The sequence below is a fragment of the Vidua chalybeata genome, chromosome 1 (assembly GCF_026979565.1).
Source record: "Vidua chalybeata isolate OUT-0048 chromosome 1, bVidCha1 merged haplotype, whole genome shotgun sequence".
Lineage (NCBI taxonomy): Eukaryota > Metazoa > Chordata > Aves > Passeriformes > Viduidae > Vidua > Vidua chalybeata.
In genome coordinates, this window is record NC_071530.1 from 13,376,733 (window position 1) to 13,395,512 (window position 18,780).

The 18,780-nt window shown below is 40.5% G+C and overlaps 1 protein-coding gene across 9 annotated transcripts in view; it reads right to left on the reverse strand.

Annotated features, from left to right (window-relative positions):
* The window catches only part of CREM (cAMP responsive element modulator), a 34,010-nt gene extending 16,486 nt beyond the window's left edge, over window positions 1-17,524 (reverse strand). For 5 of the 9 annotated variants that reach the window (XM_053940589.1, XM_053940613.1, XM_053940575.1 and 2 more), the window contains exons 1-5: window positions 17,334-17,524; window positions 14,319-14,398; window positions 12,398-12,510; window positions 11,731-11,848; window positions 4,371-4,517 (exon numbers count right to left, since the gene is read on the reverse strand). In XM_053940589.1, coding sequence (XP_053796564.1) covers window positions 4,371-4,517; window positions 11,731-11,848; window positions 12,398-12,438 — 306 coding nt within the window. In that variant the 5' untranslated portion in view covers window positions 12,439-12,510; window positions 14,319-14,398; window positions 17,334-17,524. The remainder of the gene's footprint in view (window positions 1-4,370; window positions 4,518-11,730; window positions 11,849-12,397; window positions 12,511-14,318; window positions 14,399-17,333) is intronic. The other 4 variants (XM_053940632.1, XM_053940622.1, XM_053940639.1 and 1 more) reach the window with 2 other exon arrangements.
* Between the last annotated feature and the right edge of the window lie 1,256 nt (window positions 17,525-18,780).

The following is an 18,780-nucleotide window of genomic DNA, read 5'->3' on the forward strand; positions in this document are numbered from 1 at the left end:
CTAATGTGCTTTAAATAATAGCATAAAACATGTAAGTTTCCTCTACCACACCAGAGCTATTTTAAAAATAACTTTCTTTAAATATATACATTTATTAGACTTACTAACACATTCACAAATACAAAGGCATTGCTTAGCAATGTTGTACGAGCTTTGGAAGTGCCTGAGAAATCCACAGTATCTCATTTTCTCAGACCTTTAGTATTTTCATATATTCTTCTTAAAATTACTGCAGACAACATTAAGGCCTAGGGCTGAATCACACTTTTGACCAGCACCTATCTTACTACATAGAACTGAAAGTCATTATTGAACAAGGAAAAGGCTTTATTTTCTTAGATTCTTTCAACTACTCAGAACTACTGCTGTGCTGAGATTTCCAAATTGAAATAGTGTGAAAACCTTTTCACATAAAGACAGACCAGACTCCAGTTTCAGATTAAGCACTTTGTTAAACTAACAGTGAAGACTAACATCTGGGAAAACATGATGTAAGAGACTAGAAGACTTCAAGTGTTTGAACCAGCTGCAGTGGAAACTCAGGGAATACAAGGAAGAGCTCTGGAATTAATGCATCTCCCAGTCCTCAGTGTTTGGTACCAGAAACAAAACCTGCCTGACCTCAATAGAAAAAGAACTGTCTGGAAGGTTCTGGAAATTTATAGGTCTGGGTCACCTCAACTCAAACCTGTATAAGTTATAGGTCTGGGTCACCTCAAGAACTCCACCTTGAAGGAACTGCAGGTTGTTGCAGAACAAAATTATCTCTTCACTTGTTAATTTTATTACATTACACTTCTGTGTAAAAGTATTTAATGTAGCCTCATTTGGCTGGGTAATATGCAACAAACATCATTAGAACTCTACATCTGCCACCTAGGTGGTGAGAATTACTTCTGCATGTGTACAGATGTATAGCTCAAAACCAGACATCAGAGCTGACTGCAGAGATACAGCTACTTCAAGAAATTTGTAGTCCTCCTTTTGCAGGAGAGACCAATGCTGAGCAGCAGAGAGAGATCCTGAAAGACACTTCCCTCCCAATATACCTTCAGCAATCTCCTCATGGATTGACCTTCAAGCCTCTGGCATAATTCTTCAGAAGTAAGATAGTATTGCACAGCCAAGAAAGAGCCTAGGCACCATAACTCAAAACAGAATTTTCATTCTGCTGGGGCCTGGGGGTTAATAAATAATCTATTTGTCCCAGGACAATTAGCTCAAAAACAAGACCTCAATTGTCTTTAAATTGTCATGTTACCCTAACAGCTACCAATAGACCCCCTAGTTTGTGAAGATGGCTGAAGAAGTTGGGAGCAGTCATACTTTAGGAAGAAGGTAAGAAAATTACAAGATGATTTAATCATTTTAATGTGTGTATTGGTTTTGCACAGCATGGTTTTTGGTAGCAGAGGGGACGCAGAAGTGGCTTCTGTGAGAAGCTGCTAGAAGCTTCTATGATGTCCAGCAGAGCCAATCCCTGATGGCTCTACAGATGGATGTACCACTGGCCAAGCCCAGACCAATTAGAGATGATGGTAATGCCTCTGTGTTAACATATTTAGGAAGAAATCAAAACATAGGTTGGGGGCATAGTTTAAATTCTAGTTAGAAAAGAGGAGGTAAGACATGTGAGGGAAACAACATGGAGACACCAAGGTCAGTGGAGGAGATGCACTAGATGCTGGAGCCAAAATTCTTCTGCAGGCCATGGTGAGACCACAGTGAAGCAGCTGTGCCCTTGCAGCCCATGGGGATCCATGGGGGTGCAGAGATCCCCCTGCAGCCTGTGGGGGAGGTGCCCATGCCAAAGTAGGTGGATGCCTGGAGGAGGCTGTGGTCCAGCAGGAAACCCATGGAGAGACAGGTCTTTCTCCCAATTTGGAACAGCCTGTCCTTGGAGAACTACACCCCGTGGAAGAACAACCCATGCTACAGCAGTTTTGGGAGCATGGTTTGCCCATGGAAGGGACTCACATTGCAGCAGTTTTGGGAGGACTGCTGCTCAAGAGATTGAAGCCATGCTGGAGAAGTTAATGGAGAACTGTCTCCTGTGGGAGGGACCCCACAGTCTCACTGGGGAACAACTTCTCTCCCTGTGCAGCAGAGGAAAACCTTGGGTGATGAACTGACCAAAATGCACACATTTTGTCTCCCTGAACTGTCAGTGGAAAGGAGGGAGGGGCTGGAGGAAAAAAGGTGTCCTCAAAGGCTTATTTTACTTCTCATTATCCTGCTCTGATTTTGTTAGTTATAAATTCACTTTTTATCTTTAAGTTGAGCCTGTTTTGCTGTTGGAGTGTTTTCTCCTGGTCATTATCTCAACTCATGAAACCCTTTGTTAAATTTTCTCTCCTCCACCCAGCTGTAGCCAGGGAGGGTGAGTGAACAACTTTCATGGGGGCCTGGAATTTGGCCAATGTCAAACCACCACAATGTGAAAGAGGACATTTTCTACAAGAAATTTCAAACGTTTTAATTTTCATCATGACAAAGAGAGAAACAAACACTTCAGATCACTCTAATTGCAAAAAAACATGTCCATAATGTTAACGAACAATCAATTTTAATTTTTTCCTGGACACAGTTCCGATTTCAACTTTACCTATTTCAGCTTCATCTGCATTTGAACAAATTTAACTTCAAACTCATGTTAAGTGTTTCCAAGACCTGATACACTACAGGGGGGAACAAGCAATAAGTCAAATAACAATTTAAATCTTCCTACAAATAAAACAACCTTTAACCAGACAATAAGGAATGTTATAAACATATTTTTTCATCTAAAAAACAACAGCATTATGAGAAAAACTTCTGAGCACTTTCCAGTTGAAAATGGCAGATGTTTGAGGGAGAGGTCATGCAAACTTCAACACCAACCTTCAGCATACTTCTTGATTTCTTTTTTAAACTGATATAATTTCCCAAGTTCCCCACTGTCTGGCAGAGATAAGGTAGCAAGTTAAAGCAAAATGATCTGGAGGAAATGCCAGGTGGCAGGACAGTGTACTGAAAAGGATCACAGAAGGGCTGAACACCCTCTGTAATGGATTCTTCTATGGCATCTTCAAGCTCTTTCTTACCCAGATGAAACCAAAGCATAACCCCAGAACTAACTAGTCAGTATTAATTGGGACAAAACTTTCCTGTTTCTACTCCTTTGAGAAAGGGTGGGCAGCCAGAGTTCACTCAATACAACAAATAGTCAACTTCCACTCTCCTATGATGACACAGCAGCAGCTGGCAAGAGATTCCTGAGAAATTTCTCCTTCTGAGCTTTGAAAAAAGTCCTCTATATTTGCATGTATGTCCTGACTACACTGACTAAAGGAACAGAAACTGGGAATTCCTAATGTGCTTACCGAATAGAGGTTACTCAGGAAAATTACAGTTGGAAAGAATTCCAATGAAAAAAAGTATTTACTTTGAATACTCTGTTCTGACTTCAAGTTTGATCAAGTATTGGCACCTATCGCACCTCTTTCCACAGTGATCTAGGATTTCAAAACCTTGAGGTCCCATCATCTGCATCTACTGCTCAATAATAAAATATTCATTATCTGATCATGGTTTTATTATTTTTCTCAAATATAAATCCTACTTATATATGTCTTTTTGTTTATTATACTGGAAAGTTACTAAGAAGCCTCTAACATTAAAGATGGCTTCTCAAGACCGATGACATATGGCTTTTCCTTAATGGGTTGCAATGGCCACAAGTAAAACCCTTCCCTCCCTCTCTTACCAATTGTATTTAAGCATATATATATATAAAAGCAATTCAGCTGACATTTCCCAAACAGATTTTAAAAAACTAGAGCAGAGGCCTTCCTAGCAACAAAAAAAAAATACCAGTGGGAGGCCAAGAAATTTTCAAAACACTGCAAATTCATTCTTTCTTGCCTTTACTACTTTTTAAAAACTTTGAAAAATCTTACACGTTTTGCACCAATCCCTGTTTTCTAGTTCCAGCAACTTCAAACACATGAACATTTGCCACATAAATGTGTGTTTTGAGGCTGCTTGTATTTTTGGTATCCACATCCACAAAAAGCAATACAAGATGATTAAAAACTGCAGGATACACTGAAGTAAGGCCATGTTATAACACAAATTTGCTATTGCAGAAGTTCAGACACAAGTTCCCAGACAATTTCTTATAAGATAAACAGGAAGCATTAAAGAATTGCTACACAATGCTTGTAAAGCTGCTGCTGGTTGGATGTTTGCCACTTTTCCCCCTGCTGTTTCCTGTGCCATCTGAATAAATCTTGCAGCACTGGTTGGGATGAAGAGAAACTGAAGATGGGTTGGGAAAAGATTTATGAGGTACCAAATATTCATGAAAATGTAACAATAAAAAAGCTAACCTGAACAGCTTGCATGTGTGGTGACTGAATGACTGAGGGCTGTGTGGCTTGAATGACACCCTGGACATGAACAGTTTGACCAGAAGGCAACTGCACTAGAGTTACAGCTGGAGATCCTCTTCCAGCACTGGAAGCAGCTACAGAAACCTGCAAAAATTACAATCATCATGTGTAAGTAAGATGCCTTAAGACTTCACCAAATGCTTTTAGAAGTGATAACTAAAACAGACTGATTTTGTTGCCACATCTAAAATAGCTTAGATGTAGATAATTATCAAACACACAAAATTAAATTATTTTACTAATAAAACTACCAAAGGCGTGTACCTTTCCAAATGGTCTGGAAAGCTTAAAACTGTACCCTAACAAACTGCAATTATTTGGGTTTTTTTCCCTCCAGAGATTTTGTATTTTCTTCTCAATCAAAAAAAAAAAAAAACAAAACAAACAAAAACAAAAAAAAAAAACCAAAAAAAAAAACCACACCCAAAAAAACCCCAAAAACAAAAAAAACCAACCCAACCCTCAGCCATCACACACCAGATCACCAGATCTGCTGTTGCCAGCATGAAAGTTAGGAAGAACCTCCAGAAATGTAACAAAACTCATGTATATTCACTGGAGTGGAATGTCACTGCAACATAAAGGGCAGAATGTTCTTAGGAAGAAAAAAATTTAGAACTGCTTTAGTTTTGCTTTGTTTATTAGGTAAGAAATTATGCTTTTTGGATGGATGTCTCAAGAGACATGAGAACTCTTCAGATAGCGAAAAATTTCCCTGTTAAATAAAGCCATACAAGGATTTGTAAACGGATTTAGTTTAACAGACTCCTGCTATATATATAATTTTATATATCAAGAAAAAGAGAGTTGGAGTGTATCAGTGCTTTAAACAACAACAACAATAAAAAACAGCTGAATCTTCTCTGAGTCTAGCACAGCCATAGAACAGCTTTCCCCAGCCTGTGACTCTCAGTGCTGAGGACAAATGGGTGAGAAACAGCTTAACACCTATGGGCTAAGAAATAGTTCAATATTTCTTCTGTTACTGTTAAATCTATTAACAGAAACAAGCAGTGATGCAAAGGGAAAACACTATGATTGATCTCAACTTGTGTGATAAAACATCTCTAAACTTAGAAAAGGAAGACAATGAGAAACATAAACCATATCATAAAAAGAAATGCTGTTTTTCAATTAAACTGAACTGAAAAGTCTTATATATTCTGCACATTCAACAATAAAATCAGACTCAAATATAAAATTCTATTATTATTATTCCCTTCCTTTGTTCACAGCTCCAAAGGTATCTGGTATGAGCAGTAAACATAAAATGAGATGAGAGTAAGAAGAAAAACATGAAGAATGCTGAATATTAAAAAAAAAAAACAGTTAAAGAAACTTTTATAGTTTTTATATAATTACACTGAGGTGTTTTTTTAACCCGAATATAAAAGCAGTTTTCATTCCTGATCCATAAGATATTGCTTGTCTAGGAAAAAATCCCTTCTTGAAGGAAGTTAAAAATTTTAACTACTATTAAAATGCACTGCTATCAAAAAGTCCTAATGTTGGTTCAAATTACCTTGAAGAAACAATGTTTCTAGGAAACAAAGACAGGATCTTGTCAACATTCACTATGCAATTGTTCAATGTTGTAGGAAACTGAACCACTTTTCAGAAAACAAAACAATTGAGGGCATTTTTAACCCTGAAATGAGTTCCTTAAATCATTCCTTAAATGGCATGAAATAGTAACAGGGAAATAGGACATACAAACCTTCCCAACCTATTCAATAAATATTAATATTATGAGAAATTTTTCAGAAATAGGTATTTGAGATTAAGCTCCAGAAAGTCTCAAAGATCTGAAGAATAATATCTATTTCGTGGCAAAGCTTACATCCTAAACTCAAGCTTCAAGCAGGGATCATAGAGCAGTCTAAATGTTTACAAAGCATGCTAACTTTTCAAAACATTATAAAGGCAATTCCACCAAACCTTTCTATTTACTGCTCTCTTTGTGAGAATTGCAATTTGATACAATACTCAGTGTGTAAGAAAGAACTTTCTGAGTACAACAGCCATAAAACAGTAAAAGGTGAACAGTTTAAAATTTCTTTTTGGTACACAATGGGTCCGTCACACATAATCAGGAAATAATCCAGTACTTGAGATTAAGAAACTACATTCATTTTAAAGCTCCTTATTCAGTATAACCCCACAGGGGAAAAAAAAAAGAAAACTTAATTCAGCTAATACTTTTTTGGACTAAAGTTTAAAGGAGAAGTTTTGTTCCCATTAATTCAGACAAGAGATTAAATGAAGAGGTTTAAGTGCTAAGGGAAGGGTAGAATTATAAAATTTTCAACGTTCATATTCTGCATCACATTTATAGCTATTGGAAATTATTATTTTGATAATAATAAATATGTATTTTTGATAGTAATAAATCTGAATTTTGATTCAGATTTCTCTTAACAGTTTTCAAACTGAATATTCCTGTGTCAACTGAAATACTAGAACATTTTCATGCTATCATGTGTAAATCCTGACTAAAACAAACTTGGCAAAGAAATTTATTTCTGACATCAGTGATGAGCAATGCTACCTTTAACATCATTACTTCAAGGACTGTCTGGCACAGCAGCTGAAAACAATCCACAGAAGCAAGTCAAGAACACAGAGGCTGAGGGGAGGCTTAACACATTGTATGGGTTCTGTGCTCCTAGGCATGCAACAGTCACATCCAATAGCTTCAATAAATATTAACCATGCAAACCATAATAGTATGGTCCCGTATTTCAGGTATTTGGAAATGTAAGTGCTCCCTCTTCTACGTGGGGAGAGAAAAGTAGCCAGCAAGAATGACCAGGTACTACCTTCCTACTGAGGCACACACTCTTGCAGCGAAAGAGGCTGCCCATCATTTAACTTCAAGATACATGGTCCATCTATACAGTTATCCTGGATATCCTGTGAATGTCAGATATCCTTTCCCTGCCAAGTACTAGAGAGGTTACCTTCACATTCAACCCCTCATACCTTCAACATTGCCAAATGAAGAACGCAGGACACAGGCCCATCTGATTTCTGCCCCTGCTGCAGACTCTAAATACTACAAGGACTCTAGAAGTGAAAAGCAATTCTGGAAAAGTCAAGGCAAATCCACACTGGCTTCACCTAATAAATGATCAAAGGACCTGCAAGCACCTACTTTTAAGGAAAATAAGGTTAGGCTGACTCCAGACATTTGGTGCCACCATACTCTTCAAGGAAGCACAAAATGATGACATAGCTGCACATTTATAATCCTCTAACATCAACTTTGATAAATGGCCAGCATTTGCATTTGGCAGGCTGGTTTTAGAGCCTTACTTAAAACAGCCTAGCAAACTCCCATAGGTCTCAATCTCTAGGGAGTGAGATTTAACACTCTTTGATGTCAAGAGCCCACAAGGACAACCCCCCAAACTGCTAAATTTGAATGGTCCCAGCTTGTAGTAGCTATGCACTCCAGGCTCTAAAAATCTCCCTGAAAATATACTTATGCTTTCTGACAGCAGTTCTCACATTGTAAATCCTGACATATGTCTAATTCAGGGCCAGCAGCAAGAGGTTGACAGATGTTATCTCAGACAAGGTCAGCAAACAGCCCTAATGATAGACAACATGACAAGGTTAACAAAAAGTGAATCAAAGAGGAACCCATCAAGATGTAGGATTAAAGAAAATAGACAACTGAAAGTGTTTTATCAAATCTGAGAAGGGCTAAAGTACATCGATCTTACATTGTTACAGTTATATTTAGTGTAGCTGAGCACAGAGCAACAAAGAATGCAGTATGGCTTTTAGAAATCCTGCAAAAGGAACATCTAATTTCTCTTTGAATACCATTGCAGATTTAAGTCTTCGAAGATGTAAGTTTGACTATCATCAACACTATCAGAACATTCCAATACAAGTTAACTTCTTTGCAAGTACAGCTCTATATGTAGCAACAGATGATCTATGCATGTGAGACAACGCATGGAGCTCATCTCAAAACAGGTTGAGAAGTTTTCCATCTCAAGCCTCTGCTCTTCCCTCAAAGACATAAAGCTTTTGTAAAGGTGTTCAGCACATTTTCAACAGCTTCTAAAGACAGCCACCAATAATTTCACTTTCTTACCTATTTATTCTGGTAGCTGGATCACAAAAACATTACCACGTCAATTAATCAACTGGCTTTTAATTAATTGACATTACCATGTCAATTAATCAACAGTGACAGATGCCAGAAATGAAACTATAAGCTGATTCTATAGTAGGACATTTTATTAAAAAAATAACCATTTAATGGACAAAAAGTGCATCTCATCTTCGCTAGTTTCAAATTTACTCATTTTTGCTTTAGTAGAAAAAGTAATTTTACTTTCAGCAGGAAAAAAATTGCAGGAGAATACAGCAGTATCTATGATACAAGCTAAGAAAAAAATGCAAGCACTATTTTTTCCTCTACAAATAATGTATAATACACCCTTCTTAGCATTGAAGGTCATCCCATCACACCACAGTGCTCCAGCCCACACATTCTTAATGTCTCCTCTCTCTCCCAACAGGGGAGACATTAAAAATGCTTCAGCACAAACCAATCTCTGCCCTCTAAAGATTAGCATCTTATGAAGTACCTGGTCCATCCTTTTAAAACTAAATGGCAGGTATTTCTTTAAAAAGCCTATAGAGGAAGGGAAAATAAGTCAGCTGTCCCCCAAGAAGAAGAGAAAAAAATGTTCCCACCTCCTATGCAGTTGTATCCCTCAGCATTTTGCTAGTCACTCCCTGGTCAAAGTCATAATTCAATTAAATATCAAGCACATTAAAAACCATTACATTCCATCTGGACATAAAAACTCCACGTGTTTTACTGGAAGGGCAGTCACTTGCTGGTTCAGATGCCCAGAGAGGTTCTAGAGACTCCATCCTTGGGGATATTTACATCCCAGGCAGACACAGTTCTGGCTGACACTGCTTGCACAGGAAGGTCAGATTAGATAATCTTAAAAGGTTCCTCCCAAGTTTGACACTTCTACGATTAAGTCTTTGATAATACACAGAAAACCACAAATTAAAACACAGTGTATTAAAATGTTTTACTTCTGACTGACCAAAACCAAGGTTGAACAAATATGTTGCTAAAAAAACCCACATAGGTGCCATCTCCCCACTCCCTTGGAGATATTTGAAAAGGAGCCCTCAGTTTCAGTGACCAGGAATTTTCACTATCAGTAAGAATCAAAGTCATTCTTTTCTACTATTTCTGCATATTTGCAACAAAATAAGTAAGAGGGATGACTGAAGTTGGCACAAGATGTTTCAGTCACTTGTAGTGGTTGTCTTCTCGTAACTGCACTCCTCCACACACCAAAGAGGGAGAAGGGATCTGTGCTCCTCTGTAATAGTCAAAATACACAGGCACAGCCATGAACTCCTCAGAAACACACAAATTTCCCATCTGGACCACCACAAAACCAGTCAGATGTCCCATACAGGGGCCTCCAGCAGGCTTTAACTCCTCAACACTCAGGCCCAACTCCCCATGACAAAGTGCCTCACCTTCCAAGCCAGCCAGGTAGGAACACAGGCTAAGAAAATCCTACTCATCTTAAGCCAAAGGAGCGTCTCAAAAGGCCTGTCAGCAGTAAGTGTTCTGTCTGGGCAGTTTCACCACAACAAATGCTGTGGCAGAGCAGCCTGAAGGCACTGAGGGTGTGTGAGGGCTGCAGGCCCCGGGAGGGAGCCGGCGGCTGAGGAGATGGGCGCAGGCCCGGAGCCCTCGGGGCGGTGCAGCAGCACCAGCCCCGCTTGCCTGGGAGCTCAGGAGAGGGACGGCAGCTCCAGCCACCTGCGCCGAGCAGCTCTGCCAGCTCCAGGACAGCTCTGAGCCGTCCGACCAAAAACAGGGACTCCACTCCAGACTGTTACACTCAGCCTTCAAACAGAGTACACGTCTTGGTTCAGTGTTAACTGAAGGAGATTCATCAATACTTCAGAGTTACTCATTTTAACTGGAAGGTATGAGACCCATACCCCATACAGCTGAACCTTCAAGCACAGTACTCAAGCATTAAATGCAGACAAATATAGAAAGTGTTATACATTGCACAATATAGGAGTGCAAAAACTCTCCTACAGCATTAGTGACACCTTTGTCTCTGGATCAACACTAAAAAACCCAAGTGACAGAATTCATAGATGTCTCCTCCAGAGACTATTGCACAAGCCAATAGATTTTACACATCAATCATCATATGAAAATTTGAACAGAACTACTAAAGAAAAAATGAGGTGATGACATCAACAGAGCAAACCAAATAAAATCCTTAAAGAAAAAAAACAAGCAATATTCCCAATGCTGCATGCATCAAAACCAACAAAAAAAGGTTGATAAATATTTTGCCGTCTACTTTGTGCCTGAAGATCTGACAAAAAGAGCAGCTGCTTTCAGTTTTTAAAATGTATCTATAATGTAAATCAAGTATCTAACATAAATATGAGGCATCAAATCTTAGCAAATAGCTTCAAACTTCCAATGATGAAAAAATTCTGCAAGACATTTTTGAAAATCAATTCTTTTATTTAACAGAGGGCCTTTGAAAATCCTTTTAAGTGGTCCATACACTTTTCTGAAGCTATAAATCTTAGTACTGTCAGGAACACTATTTCTCTCAAGTGCTGAATATTACAGTACATATTTTTAATGCTTGAGAATTGCTACTATATAATCTTTTATCCATTAACTACCAAACTATAATCGAAGTAGAGCAACCATAGAAAAACATGTAAAGTATGCTTTTAAAAGTCCAGACACTGACATTGGATGCAGAGGGATGAAACAAAACAAGCACACATTAAAAATGTAATTGCAATTAGATGAAATATATTCTGTACAAAAAATGGAACTAGGAGAGAACTACAGCTATTTTTATTCGTGTTTCCATTTTTGTTATACAACACATCTTCAAGATACACAAATGGTTTAGATATGTTTGATGTTGTAGCCACCTCCACTCTTTAAGACTGTAGCTCCTCTTTTAACAATCACCTTGTGAAAATAAAATGAAAAAAATCCCTTTGGTTTACTGATCACTCTTGTCTGAAAGGGCTCCTAAAAATGTTACCTTATAACAGACCTGATGTTGTATTAGTCCTTTGTTAACTACTGAAGGCATAGTTTCCAGTGTATCTTTGCTATATTTTTCCTATTTAACACCAAGACTTATAAAACATGAGAATACCATGAAGATTTATAGTTTAAAAATCATAGCAGTTCTGAGTATCACTTCATTGATTCTTTTCATCTTTCCACATTTCAACTTACCTCAGATCCTGAGGAAATCTGATTCTGGCCTGGCTGACTCTGAAGGGGACCAGCACTTCTCTCTGTCAGAGAATCCACTGCATTGTCATCTTGTTCAACCATTTCCATGGTCATCAGTCTAAAAGTAAGTACATACACATTTAAATAACTCAGTACAGGGAGGCATATCAGGCAGCTAGGGAGAGTAATTCCAAACTATTTTATATTTGGAGCAGACAGAAAATAAGTATGTTTCTGTCAAAATGAAGTCCTTTCTTCATTCCTCTGCATTAAAATATTCACTCATATAGCCAGGAGCTCTAAAACAAGTATTTTGGAAAGCTGCAGGGAGAGGCAGTTCTGGAGATGGTTCTCAGGGAAGGGACAAGCAGAGTGCCACGGTCCCATGCAGTGCTGCCCACAAAAGGTCCCTTCAGCCTCATGGGCTGCTACAGCCCTCCTGAACCTTCCAAGATGCCTACTCCCTGCTGGCATCTACACTTGAATTGTCTGTAAACTACTCATGGCTCAAGAGCCACAACAATTCTTCTCACTTTACAGGTTTAAAGTAGGATAGATTTCATTGAAAACTAAGAACTTGCTGATCCTCAATGCAAACTAAGAGTTTAAACTTCATAGAGAAAACTTCCAAATCTGCTACATATCTGCTATATAAAAATGCAATTACCTGACAGCTCCTTTTCGATATTTCTTGGCACACTTAGTCATAATGGAAGGTGTGAGATTTAAAACAAGAGCTTGGATCTCTTCGGCTCCCTTTCTCTCCTACCAAACCCTGCACTGAAGGTGTAACATTGAACAGGTGATGTCAAACATTGCCATGGCAACAGGTCAGTTTACAAACAGAACACAGACAGGATAGGGTCAGGCAGAGGCAGGCAGGACACCCTGCAGGCACGCTCCCACCTACACAACCAATTGACAGCCTCAAAAGGAAGACATGATATTAGTTGTGGGATTCAAGAGGTGGCAAATCTCAGTTCCCCAGGTTCAGTTTCTGTAACTAGGGGATGACAAGCGTGACTGAGGCCAAAGTTCAATTATTTCAACTGGCTGATAATTACTTTGGTTTCTTCTCAGGACTTGCACCGAGAGATGCAAGAGGTAGGCAAGGACTGCTACCCACCTCACTCTGAGGCTCTGGAATTTAGTCCCTCTTATAAGTTAAAGACATTAAAGAAATTAAATGTAACCAAACTCCTTTTGTGGCACTATTTTAGAGAACGTTCCACAATCTTTGAAGAGAACAATATTTATTAGTTGTTTAAAAACCAATTTTTTGCCCAAAATAAAGGCATAAAAATATGAAAAGATACCCAGTCAAATGATGTAGAGAAGCGTATTTCTATGCCTCAAATGGTACTCTACTGACCAGACTTAACACTTCTATAGCTAATAGTAACAAAGCTGCAAAACAATTCACCATTTTATGGGTTAACATGATTATTTCTACTCAGAGAAATCACATACCCCATGACAGTATCAATTCAGATTAGAATCACAGGGAGCTATTTTACACCTAAACTCTTTCTACATTTTTCTCTTGCAAGTTACCACTAATTACCTTTTTGTTTAGATACAATCTAATGAAATATCTACTGAAATTTACCAAAGTCTAACAGCTCTGGGGAAAATGTTTTTACCAAGCTTTTCATCATAATTTTCTATAAGATGTTGCCAAAATAAAATATTCTGGTTTTATATATGTGCAATATAATAACAATAATAAAACAGGGAAAAAAAGTTCTTCCTTTGTAAACTAGGGCCACCCATAAAGTCTCAAATATGGAAGGTCTATGGGGTTCTAGTAAGAATAAGCTTCAGAACAGCTCACACACCAAGAATAAAAAATGCCTAGGTACTGGCAACATATTCATTGTAATCTCTTCCTAAAGATGGGAATATAGTCAGAATTAATTCACTTTATGAAGGCCCTGAAGTATTTTTGTATCCAGAGCCATCTGTCACAGAAAACCAAAAAAAAAATCCACCCAAAACAAACAAACAAACAAAAAAACCTAAGTACTTTTATTCCCACTGAATGCATTTCATAGAATTTCTACCCAGAAAGTGCCATTTTTCATCTTGGAAAAAATTTAGTTCCTGATTTTTAGCTTAATTTCGTACTGATCACAGAACAGTATTAAAATGTATTTATTTATACTACTTTATCAGGATTTTTCTCCCCAAGACTTTTCATCTGCAGTGCTGCATTAACTAATTTAGCAAAAAGCTACAAAAAGAACATCAGTGCAGCAGAAAATCTAACAAAGCTATTCCCTGTATTTTGGGAAATGCAGTACAGAGTAAGGGGTGTATTTTTTGATTATTTATCTCTAATTAGAAAAACAGCAAGAACCATATATGTCAATGGAGTGACAAACATAATTAAGATTTATGATATACATGGAAAACTCCAAAATTTATAGATTTTCCATCTATAATTGCGTCTATGCTGACTCTCAATACAAATGATTGCTTAATTGAAAACTTTAGCAGGGTGGAGTAAAATCTGAAAATTTGACTGCCATAAAATGCAATCACTACTCTGAAACACAGCAAAATACTTTTCCTAGATAAGCTCAAACCTGCTTCGTTTTGACAATCTCTGTGACCAAATAGTGACTTGACTTATAACAACATCCAAATATAAAGATCCAATCACAGCCTAAAAAAAAAAAAAAAAAAAAAAAAATGAAGTATATGAGTAATTTTAAAAGATACATGAGCTATCTTGGCATAAAACTTCAGTGAGAACGATGACTTAAGACAAACTAGCACATTAGTATCACAATTCAGACATGTTACAAGATTAGGAATCTTTGACAGACACAGCCACGGGATCGCTGTCCTGGCAGGAGCAGGTCAGCTGCAGTCATTTGAGCCCACAGGGTCAGCGGTGGCACAGTCACACTGAGCTGTGCCAGTTCATGTGGGCTTGTACACAGCTCAAGACCAGGCACGCCAAGGAACTTCTGCATTTCAGATTAGGCTGTCACTGTCTTCAAAGCACTCTCATAACCTCAGCTGTACAGGGTTTTTATTTCCCCATACTACATATCATGTCAACATGAATACATCAAACTTTTTAATAAATACACAGAAAAAATACTGAGCAATACTATAATTATGCTGTTTCTAAAACATCAGTAATACAGACTCAGGTATGAAAGTATTACTAATCCAATTCAGAAAACAGTTTCCACACATATCACACTCAATCTGTCTGCATTGCAAGCAAATATTAACATATTCATTGCTATTAAGTTTCCAAGAAAGAAAAACAGAATTTTCCACCAAGCCTTTACAATCCTTTATAAAAGTCTATCAGTACACTTAAAAGTTTACATAACCTTCCTTCTATTTTTAAGGGAAAACTAAGCAAATAGCTTAAAGTAAGTGGTCTTGGGTCCTGTTTAACATTATATTGTTTTTCTTCAATGTATGACTAATTACATACAAGTTTTAGTGTTATACTCATTATTAATACATCTTTTTCTTACATTTTTAATCTTAGTTACTTACAAAGACTGAACAATAATTTTAAATACTAGTCTGGATTTTTAAATTAATAAACAAGTTATACCTCTGCACACACATAAAAAGGGGGCAAAAATGGTTTTCCATAATGAAGCAAAGATACTTGCTTCTTCCTACAACATTGCAAAGAGATCTTCAGGATGTGGCAGGAAGTTTAACTGTTACCAAACCAGCAACATTTCAATATACATAAGCACATGTTTACTGTAGTCACTGAGACTAATGGACAGCAGGTCAGTGATCAGTAGCAGATAAACACTGATTAAGATGATGCATCAAAAGTGCACATCAAAAGCTTCTTCAACTGCGATCAGATGAACCACCCCTGACAGGAGAAATCTGACAGATGGAATCAGCTAAACGAAAACAGAAAATTTTTCCTAGAAAATTTTAGCAATTTACAGCTAAAGATGTGAATTCTTTATATTTTTGCCCATAGGTAAGAGATGAAGGACAGCAGCCCTAGCAATACATGTTCTTTTGCAATAAAAAGCACAAGAAATCCTTTCACTCCTCCCAGTACTGCTGTTTGCTTTACATCTCTGCATATCAACATAATATTTAATGTCTATTAGTGAAATTATACTGCAAAAGCAGATTGCTACAGTATTTTGCATAACTAGAAGTGTGTGACTGTCTAAATAAATACCCACAGACATTTTTAAAAACAACTTTTTTATTTCAACCATCCTTAATACATCAGGGACTGTTTACAAATGTGGTTTGATACAAAGGCAATCAATCGTAAGGGGCTACAAACTATGCTTCAGCCCTTGCTCCAAATCTCTTTGAAGGCCTTTATTCACAGGGAAGTTACTAGAAAGCAAGAATGTGAATTTACAAACACCTGTTTTGCATTTATTGATAACCCCACAGTTAGTGTGGAAACTCTCAGAATACACTCGTTTCAGAAGAGGATTGTGTTTTGTATCAACTCTCTAATAACTGTTTTACCATGCTGGTGGCATGAAGGACACCAGCTGATAAGGTGACCACAGAATTCAGTCAAGTAAATTCAGTCAAGTGAAATGTGCAGCAGCACAACAGACCGAACAGTTTGCAGAACTGTTCGGTCTGAAACTTTTCAGTATCACCAGAAGCTTCATCACTAAGGTTCTTGTGTCTCCTACAGTCTTATTTCCCTGTTTTCTTCCCCAAACCCCAAAATCTTAAAACCCCAACGTGCCATTACTCTGAGCACAGGCAATGCTACCTGGCCACTCGGCACCTGCCACCTCAACCATGCTGCCAGTGCAGCGCAGAGCCGGCTGTGAGCGGACACACGGCCCTGTTCAGAGGGGCCCAACCAGCCCCTGGGTAGGCCAGAGGATCAATCAAGCAAGCATCAGTCCCCGTGGAATCACTTAACACGCGGTTGCACTCAGCACCAAAAATGATGCTATCACAGCAGTGGGGGATGCAGACAAAAGTTTCAAGAAAGACTTCGGACTCACGAAGCCCACTGTGATCCCTCCCCACTTGCTCTGACCCAGCTCCGAAAGCTCTGTGGGCAAGGTTATAACCGGGAGTAACGGACTAAGGCACAAACGCCACCGGGCACCCACGCTCCCCTCGGCCGGGGCAGCCCCGCGGAGACCCCAGCACGGCCCGTCCGGGGCGCTCTGCCCGCAGGCAGGCGCTGACCCCGCTCCGAGCCGCAACGCCGGGCGAGCCGAGCCGGCGTCCCGAGCAAGCGCTGGAGCCACCGCCTGCCGGAGCCCGGCGAGCGCCGTGGCTCCCGGACGGTACCGGAGCCGGCGCTCCGCGCAGCCTTTCCGTAACTCCCGGGATGTACAGCCGCCTCGGGGCAGCCCCACAGCGCCGTGCGGGCTTTGCGCTGCCGTCCCTGAGCGCAGCGCGCCCCCGGCTGCCGACGGGAACGCGCCCCCGCCGCCTCCCGCGCGCTCCCGCGGCGGGGCTGAGCCGAGCGCGGCACAGCGCCTCCCGCCTGCCCTGCCCGTCCCTGCCCGCCGCGCCGCCCGCTGCCCTCCGCGCTGCCCCGCTCCCGGCCTGCGGGGGGTCGGGCTGCGCGCACACGTGTCCCCGCCCCCTCCCGCACTCACCCGCCGCCCTGTACGTGCTGCCCCCGTCACAGGGGGTGGGGGGGATCGGGCCGGGCGGAGCCGCACGTCGGCCTCACGTCAGCGCTGATGCAGCCGCGCCGCCGCGGGGGCGCCGAGGAAATGGCGTCTGTGGGGCCTCCCAGCGCCAGCGGCCGCGGCGGGAGGCGGAGCCGCGCGCGGGCGGCGGTGCCGGGCGGCCGCGGGGCGCAACGGCCGCGGCGCTGACCAACCGCCGCCGCGGGGCCCCGCCGGCGCCGCCCATTGGCCGGGGCGGGACGCGCCGCGGTGCGGGCGGGGCGGCCCCGCGCTGCCGGGGGCGGGGGCGGCCGGTAACAGCCGGGGCAGCCGCGGGCCCGCCGCGCTCCGGGCGTGCGATAGCGGGGCGGTGCCGGCCGCTCGCCACGCCGGCCGGGCCCCGCCGATAAGGGCGGTTGGCTGGGCTCCATCGCAGGGTCCAGCCCCGCCCGTCCCCGCGCTGACCTAGGGAAGGGACGCGGCACAAGCCCTGGTTGCCCCTTGGGCGGTGCCGGAGCCTTGACGGACACGGAAACCTGCCCAGAGGCCGCCCCGCCGAGATGCTCCCCGCAGGTTGTTTTGTAATTCTGCTTAGTAAAAGCACGTTCCTTACATCAGTCATTCATAGTATGACATAGTATTTTACATTTATTTGGCTAAGTAAATCAGAAAATGCCAAGAGGCAACAAGAGGGAGCGACGTGCGTGTTTCTTCGCTCGCTGCCACGGGATTACGCCCAAATACCCTGAGTCATGTTGGGTTTGTGCCGTAGGTGTAAGCACGTCCTTTGCCGGAAGCGCAGGGCCCGTCGGCTCAGGGTTAATAATGTTAAAATGCTATAAATGCGTAAGCCATAAACTTTGCTGCTATGGGTGTTTGAACATCATATGTTTATTGCTGATCAGTATTTTACAAAATAGTGTTACAAGGGGTTATACTGCAGTTAATTTCAAATTATATACATCACTGCACATATATTCTGAAGTTATGTAATGTATTTACCCATTTTTATAGGTTTTTTTTTTTTTACTGTAAGAATCTACTCAATGTGCTATATAAACATGGAAAACCTAAGTTAATTTCACATAATTCATTATGATTGAAGAATTGGAGGATGTGTGTGTCAGGATTGGTGATAGGTCCACACAGGTCAAACACTCAGTCTTATTCATGGCATGGAGAGAACCTGCGTATTGATTTCCTGTGTTAAAAAAAAAAAACAAAAACAAATAACTCTTATCTCTGACTTCATAAGAGATGAATCATATTTATTTGCAAAGGTTTTGCTTTTAAGCATTTAGTTCTTTAGTTTGCTTCACAGGAGTTACTTAACACAGCTATCAAAATCACAATCTAGTGGAAAAAATACAGAATCTTCAATTACCACTCTTGCTTGTAGAAGTTTTCAGTTTTCATCCTATTGAAATATTTG